The sequence below is a fragment of the Populus alba genome, chromosome 6, assembly GCF_005239225.2.
Source record: "Populus alba chromosome 6, ASM523922v2, whole genome shotgun sequence".
Lineage (NCBI taxonomy): Eukaryota > Viridiplantae > Streptophyta > Magnoliopsida > Malpighiales > Salicaceae > Populus > Populus alba.
Genome location: NC_133289.1, coordinates 2,059,389 through 2,073,492, shown reverse-complemented (window position 1 = coordinate 2,073,492; position 14,104 = coordinate 2,059,389). Strand labels below are relative to the sequence as shown.

The following is a 14,104-nucleotide window of genomic DNA, read 5'->3' as shown; positions in this document are numbered from 1 at the left end:
TTTATCAGTATAATCCTTTGTTCTATAGAAAGTAACTTTGGCCAAACAATTCTCCTAGAAAGTTTCAGAGTGCACCACACCAAGTATTTCTTGAAGAACTATCAAAGACCAGCTGTAAATGGCTGTAAATAGAATTTAATCAATCAATCTATCTGTACATACATTTTATGTACAATAAAATAAAGAACAATCTTAACACAAGATGGATATCATCATATCAAGAAATATTAAAGAGATCTTGAAGCAAAGGGCAATGTTCATACAGTCAGATTGTGTTTTTTCCCTGAGGGATGAAGATGAAGCCATCAGTAAGTAAATCCAGCATTCATGCAAAATCAAAGTACGGGCTTTTAACTTCTTATTTTTTAGCCGAAACAGGCATATAGAGAGGGAAATTTACTGAAGAATCGATTTTCTTTCCCTTTACACAAAATCTGCAGGGAGTTATTGGCATCATTATATGATCAAAAAGGGATAAATCCTACGGAATTACAAGAAAATAAAATAAAATAACGAACAGGTACCTGATGTACATGTACTAAAAGAGCCATCTTTCCGGTGTTTTGCAGCTTCAGTTAGTGCAAGGAACCTCTTGAAACCTGTTGTGGCGCACCACGTCCAAGTGCAGCGGCTCTAGTCAGAACGTCTTCTCGAGTAGCTATAAATCCAACTGTAGAATTGGCAACTGCAGGAGAAGGGGAGGCAGCTGCGGCGACAGGTGGCGCAGTAGAATGCTGTGTAATTGCAGGGCTGTGCTTGTTGAAGTCATCAAGTATTGTCTGCTGATCTACTTTTTTAAGATCCTGATCAATCCAGCGTGATGAAGAGTATCAGAAAACACATAATGCATTGACCGAACTCAAAATGGCAAGCAGTAATGGTGACAATTCGTACAAAATATTCCTCTTGAGACTACAATAAACAATTGAGAGCACAATTTAGTAAGCTGTCTAATAACCTGACTCCATTAACATTATTCTTCCAAGTTCCAACTATTCTAATCGATAAAAAAAAAAGTAAAAAAAAAAAAAAAAGCAATTGCCACTAAGCAAATGCATCTGGTCAATGGCACATTTAGCAAAATCAAGTCAAATTAAATGTGATAACCATGTTAGATTTTATAATTCAACTAGAGTATTTTATCATGAAATATTAATATATTTGGAAAAATAAATTAAAAGTGATTGAAAGATTAGTTTTAAACAACCTCTAAATAGCAAAATTTCCAAATTCAAAATAGTTTTGCGGATTGGACAGCGGATCTATAAGCTCATAAGAGTTTGGTTAATAAAAAATACTAAGTTTTTGTTTGGTTAATGATTTTTTGTAGTCCATAAAATATATTAGTACATGAATCAATACATTAATTATGTGATGAGAAAAAATGTTGTCATGAGTAATTCAAAAACTATAAATATTCATGAATTATGGACATTCATGATCAATGATGAACAATTCATGAACTATAAATATTTTTGATATTTTTTTAATTATGAATATTCATAAATTATAAGTATCAATATTTTGATTTTGAAATCATATAAACAAGTGTCATGGATGAGTGGAAAATGATATATGAAATTCTTGAATTCCTTCCTTCATTTGTTATTGGTTTTTTTTAGACTTGTTCGTCTATTCTAGAGCTTAGATTTGACCTTTGTAAACAATTATTAAATATAATTCATTTAAGTTTGTTGAATCTTGTTTAGGTGTGCACTTAAACAAGGTGATGTTGTTATAATCCCGAGAGATTTATTGAATAAATTTTTTTTGCACAAGTAAGGAGCAATACAATTTAAAAATAAATAATTGACCATTAATAACAACAAAGCTTGATCAATTTTAAATTGTTTTAACAAATAAGCACTCCTTTTTTATTTTGTTTGATCATATATACTAGTATGCATACTAGGAATGTTATTCAATTATTTATGCAATTTTATATATTTGCTTAATAAACATACTATTTTTTTTATTATTATTATGATTGGAAGTCGCCATATTCTTATTATAATAAACTTATAATTTTGTATAATCATAAACAAAACATTATATGCTAACATATCTAATTGATTATAAACTAAAAACTACTCTTTTTTTTGTGTGCTAATTTTATGAATTTAAATCTTAATATCAACACCAAAAAGCACTTAAAATGGTTAAAGAAAGATAATTTATCTCGATTAAACAAGATATATATAAAAAATAAACAAAATAAGAGAACAAGAAACTTGAACTTCAGAATCCAATTCAATAAATTCAAGTTCTATAGTTTGATCTGAGCTATGTTTATAGTAAAAATATGAGAGATTAACATTGTGAAACTTAATTGATCACACCAGGTTTATAGTAACTCGATTAACTCAATCAAATCTAATATTTTTTTTTTAGAAGAATAGAGTTTTGTTTAAAAATCCAATTATCCGATTGCTGAGAATTGATCCAATAAATCAATAATTCAGGTTGATCTTGGATCCATGTCAGGAATGACAACTAGGAGCCAAACCTGAGAATTAATTAATTTAAGTGAGAGACCAGTGGGGATGTATGAGTATAAACTAAACAAAGCAATTAATCCATCTCTTGATTGATTCATGTTCTACAAATAAAGTAAAGTAAAAGCAAAGCACACCAAAAGGGCAGATCCATGGAGAGATCCCGCACAAGCACAAGTTGGCGGGTAACCTATCATTACAAAAAGCAAAACAATTAATGAAAAATTAATCCACTATAAAATTCCATGATGCCCCAACAGGAACCCTCACGTTCCCTCCTGTCCACCTGTTCCCGTCATTTCCTCTCTGCTTTCCATTTCCAAATTCTTTCATGGAAGAAAATTCAGATGCCAGACACCAAGATTCCACGTCAGATTCCCCTGATTATTCTCAGGTAACTCTAGCACTACCTTATTTTCACTCTTTTTTATTTTTAAATTTCAGTTACTGATTTTTTTTTGTAAGGTTGCTTCGAGGAAACCGAACCTGAGTTCACTACAAATACCGGCAAGGTCGTCGTTGTTGGAAGCAGAATTCACGAGAATCGAAATCACTCAAAGCCCTAGCTCAGCTAAACCAGGCCTGCCGCCGCGGCCGAATTCAGCCAAATTTAAATCGACGGTGAAGAATTTGCCTCCACAGAGAAGTTTAAAGGGGAAAGCTTTATCAGAAGATGGTGAAAAAACTGTCTTGATTGTTCCTGATACGCCGCCGTCTGATAGTACGGCTGCTAAGCCTTCTACTTCTCGGTCGTTTTCGCTTAATAAAGTTCTGTTTCCGTTAAAACCGGCGAATTCATTGCCTGTTACGCCGTGTGGGAATTCGGATCCTGAGGCGGTGCTGGAGCGGAATATTAATTCTTATTCTGATGATGTAAGTATTCCTGGTTGTTATAATTTTTTAATTTTATTAGTTTTTTGTTCTTAGAGATTTGCACAGCCTTGGCACGTGGAGCAATTATTCTGTATTTTCATGCTTCATGTCACGGGTGATTATCATAATTATAAGACCCGAAACTGTAAACTCGAGTTTTTTTTTTCATGATGGGTCCCGTCACAGCTTCAGGATTACTTAATAATGTACAAGAATTATAGTTACTTTGATTTTGTTGAATCTGTGAAATGTTGGATGTGTGTGTTTTTTTATACAGAAGGTAGAAGTACGGCATCATATAAAGCGGTCGTTGTCAGTTCCGGTGAATATAAAGACTAGAAGTTTAAGACGGACCGAGTCAGGTGGAGGTTTGTTTCGTGTGGTCTTGGCGACTCCACGTCCGGTGGCAGCTGATAGCACGTCTACTAATGATGCCTCGGCGATTGAAACCGGTAAATCTTGAATAAGTGATGAGTGATCTATGAATGGTTTTGATTTAATGTGAAGTAATCTTGTGTTTTTGTATGTTAAATACACTAGCGAGTGAAGATGACGGTGAAGACATTCCTGAAGATGAAGCGGTCTGCAGAATTTGTCTGGTTGAGCTCAGTGAAGGAGGTGATACTTTGAAGATGGAATGTAGTTGTAAAGGAGAGCTTGCGCTTGCGCATCAGCAATGTGCTGTGAAGTGGTTTAGCATCAAAGGAAACAAGACATGTGATGTTTGTAGGCAAGATGTTCGGAATCTTCCTGTAACATTGCTAAAGATACATAATCCTCAAGCAGCTGGTAGGAGGCCATTTACTGTATCTCAGCAGAGGGAAGTCACTCATTATAGGCAAGTTCTACTGTTTTCGATATTTTAGCTGAGTGCACATGTGAACTCCCCTTTTGAATTTTTTTTAACTAGAATTGTAAGATTCAAATTTACACTCTTTTTTTTACTAGAATTTGGATTTTGAAAATGTGCTAATGATACTGCTTTCTAAGGATATTTGATGGTGCTTAAACTAAAATTGCACAACATTAATCTTACGGCTATACAATGCCAAAATTGCACAAGACTGGTTTGTGATCAGGCTATTTAATGGAGTTGCGAATACATTGTTGTCATTTCTCGTTAGCTCTCTTCTTGTTTAGAGATTTATTCATGATTTACTAATAAATTTGGTAATGTTACAAAAGGACATTGTGGTTCGTCAGCTCATACCAATGAACTGGTGATGAAAACATAAAACTTTCTCCTCAATTGGGTGGCAGCACCAAAGCGAACCTTAGAATTGTGCATGTTCTTGATTCTATAATTTGATAGATCCTCAATCACCTCCACTGCATAGTTCTCGTTTACTTGGATCAACTTTGATGTATTGATCGGTGCCTGTTTCTTGTCAGGGTTTGGCAGGATGTGCCAGTTCTTGTCATGGTCAGCGTGCTAGCATATTTCTGCTTTCTGGAGCAACTACTGGTACATATCGTCATCTGTCTGCATCTCTGGTATTGAACTGGGGTAGCATATTATCACAATGTGGTATGCACTTGGCCATCAATTGGGTTTGATTGTTTTAGCCATGTATAGCATAAATTTATCAGAAAAATCAGATCATCAGGCTATTATCAATCAAAAATAAAAAAAATAAAAATCAGGGTATTGTTATGTTGTCAGTTGGAAAATCATATAAAACATTAACAACTAAAAAGAGTCAAAACGTGAATGGAACTCGTATCGCTATCATTTATACATGTTCCCCCTTGGGAAAACGTTTGATAAAATAAATGACCTCACAAAAGGACATTATCTTACACTAGCTAGTTTTATATGAATTCTCATGTCACACCTTAACTTTTGTATGATGCCTTAAAAAAACAACATTTGAATATATTGTTTAATTTTTGTGTAGGATTAAACATTTAGGCTCTCCATGTTTCCTAATGGCCTTTTGCACTGTGCATATCTCTATCTACGTAACTCTTTAAAAGCTATATTTTATTTTTGAAAAAAAATTCTATTATGCTTATTTGTAGTATTTGCAATTTTATTTTCAATCTTTTCAGGTATCTGACTTGGGCCCTCGCGCTCTTGCCATTTCATTGCCTTTCTCTTGTGTTTTAGGTCTCCTTTCTTCCATGATCGCTTCCACCATGGGTGAGTTTTGCTGTATCTTCTCTTTTAATCTTTAATACATTTTGTGCTAGATAATCCATTAGTACCTACAATGCACTACAAAATCAAACTAAATATATAAAATCATATTGTTCTTATGGTTTCAAATCATCTTCATATGATAAAAGACATATCATCTCTAAATTGCCTTCCTTCAAGAAATGGCTTACGAGAGGTAGGTTCCTTGGTTTATAAAACAAAACACAGTCATAGTAATAACATAGTAATAAGCCTGTTGGAGTGCTCACAATATCATATTGCTGGTTCTTCTTTTTGCACTCTCATGTTTTTCCCATTTCTGCTGGCTAAAAAAAAAAAACTATTTTTTGATGGATTAACATGATCGAATGACCTTAAAATATATGGTGGTGGCAGTCACCAGGAGTTACATATGGGCTTATGCTTCCTTCCAGTTTGCCGTAGTCATCTTGTTTGCTCATATTTTTTATACTGTGGTGAGCAAACTAAATTTCTTTCCTGAACTATTCTATGTGATATTCCTAATATGTCTAATGTCTCATGCTTCATTTCTAAACTGGCAGCTCAATGTGAACCCTATACTCTCTGTCCTGCTATCCTCATTCACTGGTTTTGGGATTGCAATTAGCACAAACTCTCTTCTTGTGGAGTACCTGAGGTGGAGGGCACGCAGGCAATTGCAATCTTCCCATCAGCAAAATGACAGAGCTATGCAGCAGGCGCAGCTACTGCAACAACAACAGTCCATGCAGACATGGCAGCAAGAGAATCAACAACCCAGACAACAATCCATAGAAGATTCCAATGTTGGAACTATTGATAGCTCAAGGCAACGAGAAGCTATAATCCAGAATACGTAGTTCACAAAGATACGATGAAGACATTGGTTTTCTGTAAAGGTAAAAGAAATAAAGCTTTACTCATTGATCAAATGTATTTCAAAGTTTCTTTTCCATGTTTGGTGCTGGATCACCGGGCTTTGCACCTAACAGTTTAAACATGAAGCTCTAATGTAACCAACATTCAGGGTTTCAAGGTACCGCCACCTAAATGTGGTAAGGCTTTCATGTCATGATGTAACACTTTCCTGGCACCCTAGGCCAAGTTCTTGAAAATTATATATTACATCGCATCCAAACCAAGGATCGATCCTGGTTGACTTTTAAATTTTTATTAAATCAGCTAGCTTTTGTTGTGGATGTAGTTTTATGCGCTTATTCAAGTAAGTACAAGCCATGCCCTTATTTCGTTTTTCATTGCAGGGCTAGGCATTGCTTTTTTGCTTCAGTCAGGAAATTCCACACAACCATTTAAAAAGAGAGAGAGAGAGAGCTTGGAAAAGAAAGATTTACAGGGATTTTTTTTTTGGGGGGGCATATAAGAAGGTTTGTTTCTATTAAAAAAATATGTCATGAATCCGGTCATTTGAATGGCAAATTGTGAAAACTCACTCCAAATAGTCGACAATCATGTTGAAGGCTTGCTTGTCAAGTTGTCATCTAGAATGGAAAGGCTTGATCATAAAGGACTCCTGATTCTTTATAGGAAACACTGTTCTTGAAGAATTCAATTGTTGCTGTATTGACCTGGAATCTTCTTGCTGTATTGCTAGCAAGAAATGCACAACTGGAAAAATATATACCATGTTTCATCATGTCATTGTCCAACCATGGTCCTTTTTATCCATAGCCAAACCGGCCATGGCCATGCTGATTTTTTTTTTTTTTTTAATTATGGGGTTTTATTAAACCGTCTGCTTAACATGGTACCAAAGGCTAGCTGGAGCTGAGTTTCGCTTAAAATCAATTTGGATGTTGAAATGGTCAAACTTTGTCAACCTAATTGACCAGTTCAAATCAATTTCAAAGATTTTTTTTAATTAATAATAACCGTGCTTTTATCTAAATTCTTGTTCTTATGTTCTCCTAGAATAGAATGGAGTAATGAACAAAAATTTAAACTCTATTAAGGTCAGAACAAATCAAAACTGTGCGCCTGGAAAGAATCCCACATATAAACCTTCATACTTTCCCCCCTCGAGCTATAATGTTGCTGTGTGCTTTAAAAATAGTGTTACAAGCATTTAACAAACCTTCAGTCACCACCCTCTAACAATGGAGATGAAAAATGGACAGATATCAAAGGCTGCCCTGGCTTTTAACTCTCCACCAGCAATTTTAAATCAACATCTAGTGCTGAAACCTGGGTACTTCATGGGCTTTGCATGGAGAATCCCTTGGAGTCGCATATGAATTGACAATAGCCATGTGCACATTACATTCATCGAAGTATGCTTTAAGGGCTAGGTTTAGTCAGAGCCTCAAGAAGCCTGCACATCCACCTATCTAGCATTCCTGTGCATAAAGCAGGTAACAAAATTTTACAGATTGAAGCAAAGAAAATCACACATAGTTCACAAGATAGAAACAGCAAACTAGCCTAGCCAGTAAGTTCCATCCTGAAATTGATATCTCAATTACTAAACTGGATCTCCAGCATTTCCATAACGAATAAAAAACCAGTGGGGACTGTGTTACATTACCTGTTAAAGCAAAAGTACCACCTAAAACTGCACAGAGCCGAGTGATAAAATGAAGAAAACTACGCCGTTCTTCTTTGATTGTGACAGTGATAGGTGACAAATCATACAAGAAGTAAACGGCTGCAAAAAACGAATGAAAACAATGGCAATCAGTGCTAAGAACAAAGCTAAAGAGGGAACAGCTAACACCTATACATATTCAACCAACCTGGCCATGTCCTATCAAAATCAGTCATGGGAGAAAAGTACTCAGTGACAGAGAATTGATTAGTTGGCAAAACTTCTTTGGAGATGTACCTGTACTCGGTTGGAACAATCTGCAAGACATATAGACACTTACAAAATGCAGTCATATCTAGAGGCAATACAATCAACTGAAACCTCCAAAATCAATACCAATAATCTATCTCTCATTATCATCTAAAACAAAAATGGCGGAAGAAATATCAGATGGACTCTTCTGGAAACTGACAAGAGAGACACAAGCACGCTAGTTCCAAATCTTCCATGGCAATTTTTCTAATCTCACTATAAGCTCTATTTAGCCAGGGAAAGAAGTAGATCTCTGCATGCTAAAGATATTGCTTGCTCTCAAGGACAGGTTTGCTCACATATATGATATTGTCCTGAATATTCAGCCCTTGCTAGCTAGATTTCCCAGAGAGAAAAACATTATTCGACATTACTATTGTAATTTGGTTTAGAAAGTCTATACGCTGCAGTAAAGTCTCATCAACATCAAAAGTGTAGAAATCTTGTAAGCTAAGAAGTAGCTGGTCATCAGAAAGAAAGCCCAAAATTCAAACCTTGATGTAATACTTGAATGTTCCACTTGTTTCATGCAGACTCCGTGTTGTCCCATCAAGAGGATTGTGAATTCCAGGATATTTTGGCCCAAATGATAAGTCATGGATAATATGACTTACATTGACATGCTTAGCTCCATCAAAAATCTGGAAGAAAACAGTAGGATTCCTGATTGATATACTGCGGATGCAAAGTAACTAAATGCAATACATATAACACAAGAAATTTCTAAAACATACTTCAGAAACAACCACTTAATACAAGACTAATTAATCTGAAGTTTCGCTGTTTAAATTGATCTTACAAACCAACTAATCCAGGTACTGAAATTGTATCTAAGACAGAATATGATCTTTATATAGTTTTTTACACTCTTCAGGGTAATAAGATTGTGTTTTGTATGTGAATGAATGTCCCCCCAAACCCCTCTAAAAATGAAGGGTAAAAACATGTATGCAACCACCCTTCCATCAGCACGCAGCAACTTTCAAGAGTGGAGTTACAAGTGATACATTCATTAACCAATAGCTCATTAAAGTAGGGATCGTGCACTGATAAAACTTGGAAACAAAAAGACACCAAATTTCTTTTAAATTCTTAGCATGGTAGTCAGCTAGGTAAAAAAAAAGCCAATTTCTTAGCAGGCTATTTTGTTTACAAAAGCAAACAGAAAAAGAAATACGAAAGAGCAGTTCTGACCATTTGGGCAACAAAAATGTTTAATCCATGAACTGAAATATGAAAGTTGCCAGCAACCCTTTGGACATCTAGAACCCCATAAACCTGCAGAAGATGTTATGCAAACTTAGAACTTTCCCACCTTTCGAGGCATAAAGTAACAAGTTCATGAAGATACATGTATTGAAAAGCAATACCCGACATCCTTCTCCATTTTCCAATGCTTGCTTCACCTTCTTGACCATAGTTTCAGCAGCGTCATCAAAGCCATGTGTGTGCTGTTTTGCTTGGGAATCCTCATGATGATCTTTATTGTGATCTGATTAAAGTTATTTCTGAGATATTAGCCACATTAATAAACTTACTATGCCAAGAAAAAAAAAAAAGACCATAACTAAACATAAGCATTGTCAATAACTCAAGCAGCTTAATTATTAGGACTAAATCTGATATTTTTGTTCGGAACTTGTGGTTTAGATTTTGTCTATGAAGGGCCCTCTTACAGAAAGCACAACTAAGATAACAAGATTTGAAAATAACCAGGTCAATACCAATGCACATCCTATATTTTGAGTAGGAAGAAAGAAAAACTCTCAATTGCTCTTAGCTTCAAACTTCCTATCATTCCATTCGATACCAAGTTCTCATGTTTACCAGATGCTGCTCAATGATAATGAAGCTACAACTATGTTGCACTATAAAGGTAAAAGGAAAACAAAATTATGCAATGCATATTAATCCAAATCAGGATCCCAAAAACATAAATAAATTCCAATATGCCAGAAAATTGATATTACCATGGTTGTGAGCTTCATGTTCCTTTTCTACAAGGTCTGACAAATACTCAGTGCCAGTGATATGGCCATAACTGTTCAGGCGAAGCTGCAAAAACTCTACCCTGTTAGCAGCGGCTATCATATGCCATTAATAGGTACAGACACATGAACAAATACACCTAGTTCATCTTAGAGTGATTCCAAGATGCTCCTAACAGCTTCATAGCAAAGACAAAAATTTCCAGCCAAAAAAAAACGGAAAGGAAAGAAAGAAAGAAATTTTCTTACTTTCCATATGTTTGTATCAAGATCCACTTCATGCTTGCCTGACATGTCAATTGCATCCACACTCAAAACTGCACAGATGAATAAAAAAAAAAAGAACTTTTAGAAAAGCAGGAGCGTAGAATTATCATAAAAGATGAAATAAACAGATATTAATAATAAACCAGCAGCTGCTTTAAATCAAAGAAGGAAAATGAATGGCCAACCATCACAAGGTAAGGAAGGAAATGTTATATTAATGTGAATTGGAAGAGTTTCTCCACGTGTCAAATCTACAGACATCTGCAAAACACAAGCAACACCAGAAAGCTTGGATCCTTATGAAATATAGTATAGACCCATTGAAAGTATTTCCTGTTATTTAAATACACAGTCAATTAGGTTCAGCAAAAACCCATACAATTGGAAGAATGACACAAGTCACCTTTCAGAATTACATTATCCTTGATTAGATTACAAGACTTACCCAGTCAAATTCTTTTCTGTTTGCACTTGACTGTTTAGCAGACAGAAACCTCTTATTGCAAGGAAGCCATGTCTAAATTATGAATCACCACTGCAGCTCAGCTCAACAAGGCTGAAAATGATCATTCTCTTTTGTAGTACATGTTAAAGCTTAGATGTTCCTCAATTTACACGAAGCAAGTTACTTTCATGATATTGTTCATAACATGTGATTATTTGGGCATTTCCTCAGCTATGACATTGAAGGTCACCTTATCAGGAGAGCAGGCAAGGGTTTACCATACATTTTCAGTGTTGAACTTTCCCAGATTAATTATTGCAAATGTTTCTTTGCAATAAAACGATGATAACAACATATTCTTTAATCCAATTGGGTACTGAAGGCAAGTTATTCGGACACTCAAAAAAGAGGGGCGTTGAAAGTGGTATAATGGCATATCATGATCCACACTTTTTTGAAGGCCTATCTCAGTGCTGTAAATATGATGTACGGAAATTCCCCTACTTGAAACAAAACAATGAAGGTATACAATTGGAGGACAAGGTGGACTCACATCATACACAAGAGACAACCAAACATGCAGAAGAGAGATGGCGATTAAGCACTCACCTGATGGACTGTATATGTAGTAAGATAATATGCCAACTCATGGTAGAACAACGTGGTCATTGTGACTAGCCCAATGATGGAAACTATGAGAAACAAGAAGAAACAGAATCAACACCATAAAAATAACAATCAAAAGACAGTGCAAACAGTGAATCTAAATTCAATAAACACTACTTTTCATTTCCTAGAAACAAAATTGCATGCATGATTGCAATACATGGTTTCAGCTCAAGAATTTCTCTTACAGTATGATCCACCACAAAACAAAAATTAACAATAATCATCATAGCAATCTAAACCATCTTTTATCAAAACCCATTGACAAAACTTCTCATGAAAATTAGATATCTTTGCATCTGTCCATCAAGAATCATTTGTGGCGCAGCAAACACTCTATCTACATACCCCACTAGAGCCTTAAGAAATTGCAATAAAAACATTCCTAGCTTAAAACCCACCTCCACCAAGTGTAAACAAATAACTTCCTGTACAAATTATGTCAAAACAAAGGAATACAAAAACGTCAATTTACCAAGAGCCCCAGATTGTGTCTTTTGCAACAGGTGCTCTTCTGCACGAGGAAACGCATCCAATTTCTTTATAGCTTGTTTCATTCTCATCTTTTTCTACTTTTACAATACCAATCTATCAGCTGCATAAATCAATGAAACACAAAAAACCCATATCAGAAACCCTTCAAAGTCTGCATCTTTTTTTGGTTTTAACATTGTTAGCACCAAACAAAACATAGAATTTAGTGAATTGTAGGAAATTAAGGATGCCCAGTCAACGTTAATATAAGTTTTTTTAAAAGAACCCAACAAAGGGAGGGATCAAAAATCAACATGAACGAAGAAACGAGAGAAATTTTGGGAAAAATAAAAGCGTGTGTCTGTGATTGTGATTGTTATTGTGATTGTGAGGAAACGTACCCGAAGAGGAAGACTCAGGGGCTTCTCGGAGAAAGAGAGATTCAGGTATTAACAAGGAGGTCGAATTTGATGTCTTTTTGTTGGATGTTTTTTTCTATATTGGATGGGCCTCGCATTGTAGCCAAGTTGTCGAAGTTTCCAATGGGGCTACGAAGTCTTACAAGAATAGGCTTCCGTAGTTTTGTTTTCCAAAATTTGCATTCTTTTTTTCCTTTAGCAACAGTAATAACTGTTGTTTTAAACTTGGACCGGCCTGATCAATCTACAACTTGAACTATGTTAAGTTATTTAATTAGCTCGGTTAAACTCGAGTAGTATAATTTAAGTATTAATGAAATTATTTTTTCTAAAAAAAAAATTTGCCCAAAAATTATATGTTATCTTGATTTTAAGGGTAAGATTGTATTTATATTAGTTTTCATATATCAAAATTAATTCATTTTTATTTCATTGGCAACATTAAAGCTAATTTAATTTTCATATGGGCTCCAAATGAAATTCAGTAATCAATAAAGAACAAGGGCCTTTAAGCCCATAAGAAAAGTACCGAAACAAGACAAAACAGTGACCGTTTTAACTTCCACTTGCTGTTGTTGTCGCTGCTGCTGCTAGTCTTGTTGTTCTGAGGTGGTCTTTAACCAGCAACAGACATGGCAACTGTAATAATAAAGAGATTAGCACCATCTCCTTTTGCTTTGATTACTGTTTTAGTCACTCTTGCAGCTTTCTTCTTCAGCTCTACATTTCCCTTCAAACCCATTAACACTTCTCCTCAACAACAGGAACTGCTCTCTCTCTCTCTCTCTCTCTCTCTCTCTCTCTCTATTTTCATGGGATTTTTTGGGGGCTCAAATTGATGCAAGTTGAAGTATTTTACCTCAAAGAAATATTTTTTTTTTTTTTTGGTTTTTAAAAACTCTAATGCTGATTTCTTGTTAATTTCTTGGAATGGAAAGGATTGAATTTAATTATTTCCATTTCTCTCTGTTTGTTTGGCTCAACTAAGCTGAGAATTTTATTTCTTGGAATGGAAAGGATTGAAGCTACACGTGAGTTACACATTGTCCATATTACGATGTCCTTTTGGCTTAGAATGAAAAGCAAAAAGAAAAGAAAAGAATACCGGGTCGAAGCAAAGGCTGCAAGAGGCACCCGGCTTGTGGAGAAACAGAAAAAAGAGGAAGTCAAACAGCATAGTTTCAATTCGAGGTGGAAGCAGGGAAAGGGTGGAGGTATATTTTCACTTGATTAGGGGGCATAGCTATAAATCTTTATTCGGATACTTTTCAGTAGTTTGACTATCAGCTTTGTGCAGGTCTGGTGCAATGATGGCTTCCCAAGGCTGGTACAGAGACCACAAGAAATTGCTTTGACTGAGAAGATGATTGCTTGCTTTAAGGAGGATCAAGTAAGCCATCGACGGCTAGAAGTGTATGAAGGATGTGATCATCTTGCCGAGAAATGTCGTGTTTGATCTAGCGACACGATAAGTGTAATCAAA

At 35.3% G+C, this 14,104-nt stretch overlaps 2 protein-coding genes across 4 annotated transcripts; one reads left to right on the top strand and one right to left on the bottom strand.

The window, feature by feature from the left end:
- The first annotated feature begins 120 nt into the window (after nt 1-120).
- On the top strand, nt 121-7,703 carry LOC118052940 (uncharacterized). 2 transcript variants are annotated; one of them, XM_035064040.2, is made up of 10 exons: nt 121-941; nt 2,756-2,889; nt 2,961-3,368; nt 3,646-3,820; nt 3,909-4,206; nt 4,761-4,833; nt 5,421-5,511; nt 5,905-5,984; nt 6,072-6,407; nt 6,771-7,703. In XM_035064040.2, exons 2-9 carry the CDS (start codon nt 2,827-2,829, stop codon nt 6,366-6,368), a joined length of 1,485 nt encoding a protein of 494 aa, XP_034919931.1. In that variant the 5' UTR covers nt 121-941; nt 2,756-2,826; the 3' UTR covers nt 6,369-6,407; nt 6,771-7,703. The 2 variants fall into 2 exon arrangements, with proteins under 2 accessions (XP_034919931.1, XP_073266371.1); XM_073410270.1 differs by lacking the exons at nt 121-941; nt 5,905-5,984; nt 6,771-7,703 and having other exon boundaries at nt 2,445-2,889; nt 6,072-6,288.
- Nucleotides 7,453-12,760, bottom strand: LOC118052938 (uncharacterized). Of its 2 annotated transcripts, XM_035064038.2 has the most exons (12): nt 12,604-12,760; nt 12,204-12,323; nt 11,672-11,754; nt 10,803-10,878; nt 10,600-10,667; nt 10,333-10,417; nt 9,733-9,854; nt 9,557-9,640; nt 8,857-9,003; nt 8,259-8,367; nt 8,051-8,170; nt 7,453-7,862 (listed from the first exon to the last, which is right to left on the bottom strand). In XM_035064038.2, the coding sequence occupies exons 2-12, from the start codon at nt 12,289-12,291 to the stop codon at nt 7,804-7,806; spliced, it is 1,041 nt and encodes a 346-aa protein (XP_034919929.1). In that variant the 5' UTR covers nt 12,292-12,323; nt 12,604-12,760; the 3' UTR covers nt 7,453-7,803. The 2 variants fall into 2 exon arrangements, with proteins under 2 accessions (XP_034919929.1, XP_073266372.1); XM_073410271.1 differs by lacking the exons at nt 12,204-12,323; nt 12,604-12,760 and adding an exon at nt 11,063-11,173 and having other exon boundaries at nt 11,672-11,735.
- Nucleotides 12,761-14,104: the final 1,344 nt, after the last annotated feature.

What these genes read in the sequence shown, in the direction of transcription:
- LOC118052938 (XM_035064038.2), bottom strand. Translation starts at nt 12,291, where the DNA reads ATGAGAATGAAACAAGCTATAAAGAAATTGGATGCGTTTCCTCGTGCA. An exon ending in GACACAATCTGGGGCTCTTG is followed by an intron (nt 11,755 to 12,203) that starts GTAAATTGACGT and finishes TGTTTCTCATAG; the next exon opens with TTTCCATCATTGGGCTAGTC. An exon ending in TTTTGATAGGACATGGCCAG is followed by an intron (nt 8,171 to 8,258) that starts GTTGGTTGAATA and finishes CGTTTTTTGCAG; the next exon opens with CCGTTTACTTCTTGTATGAT.
- LOC118052940 (XM_035064040.2), top strand. Translation starts at nt 2,827, where the DNA reads ATGGAAGAAAATTCAGATGCCAGACACCAAGATTCCACGTCAGATTCC. An exon ending in ATTCCCCTGATTATTCTCAG is followed by an intron (nt 2,890 to 2,960) that starts GTAACTCTAGCA and finishes TTTTTTTGTAAG; the next exon opens with GTTGCTTCGAGGAAACCGAA. An exon ending in CATGATCGCTTCCACCATGG is followed by an intron (nt 5,512 to 5,904) that starts GTGAGTTTTGCT and finishes TGGTGGTGGCAG; the next exon opens with TCACCAGGAGTTACATATGG.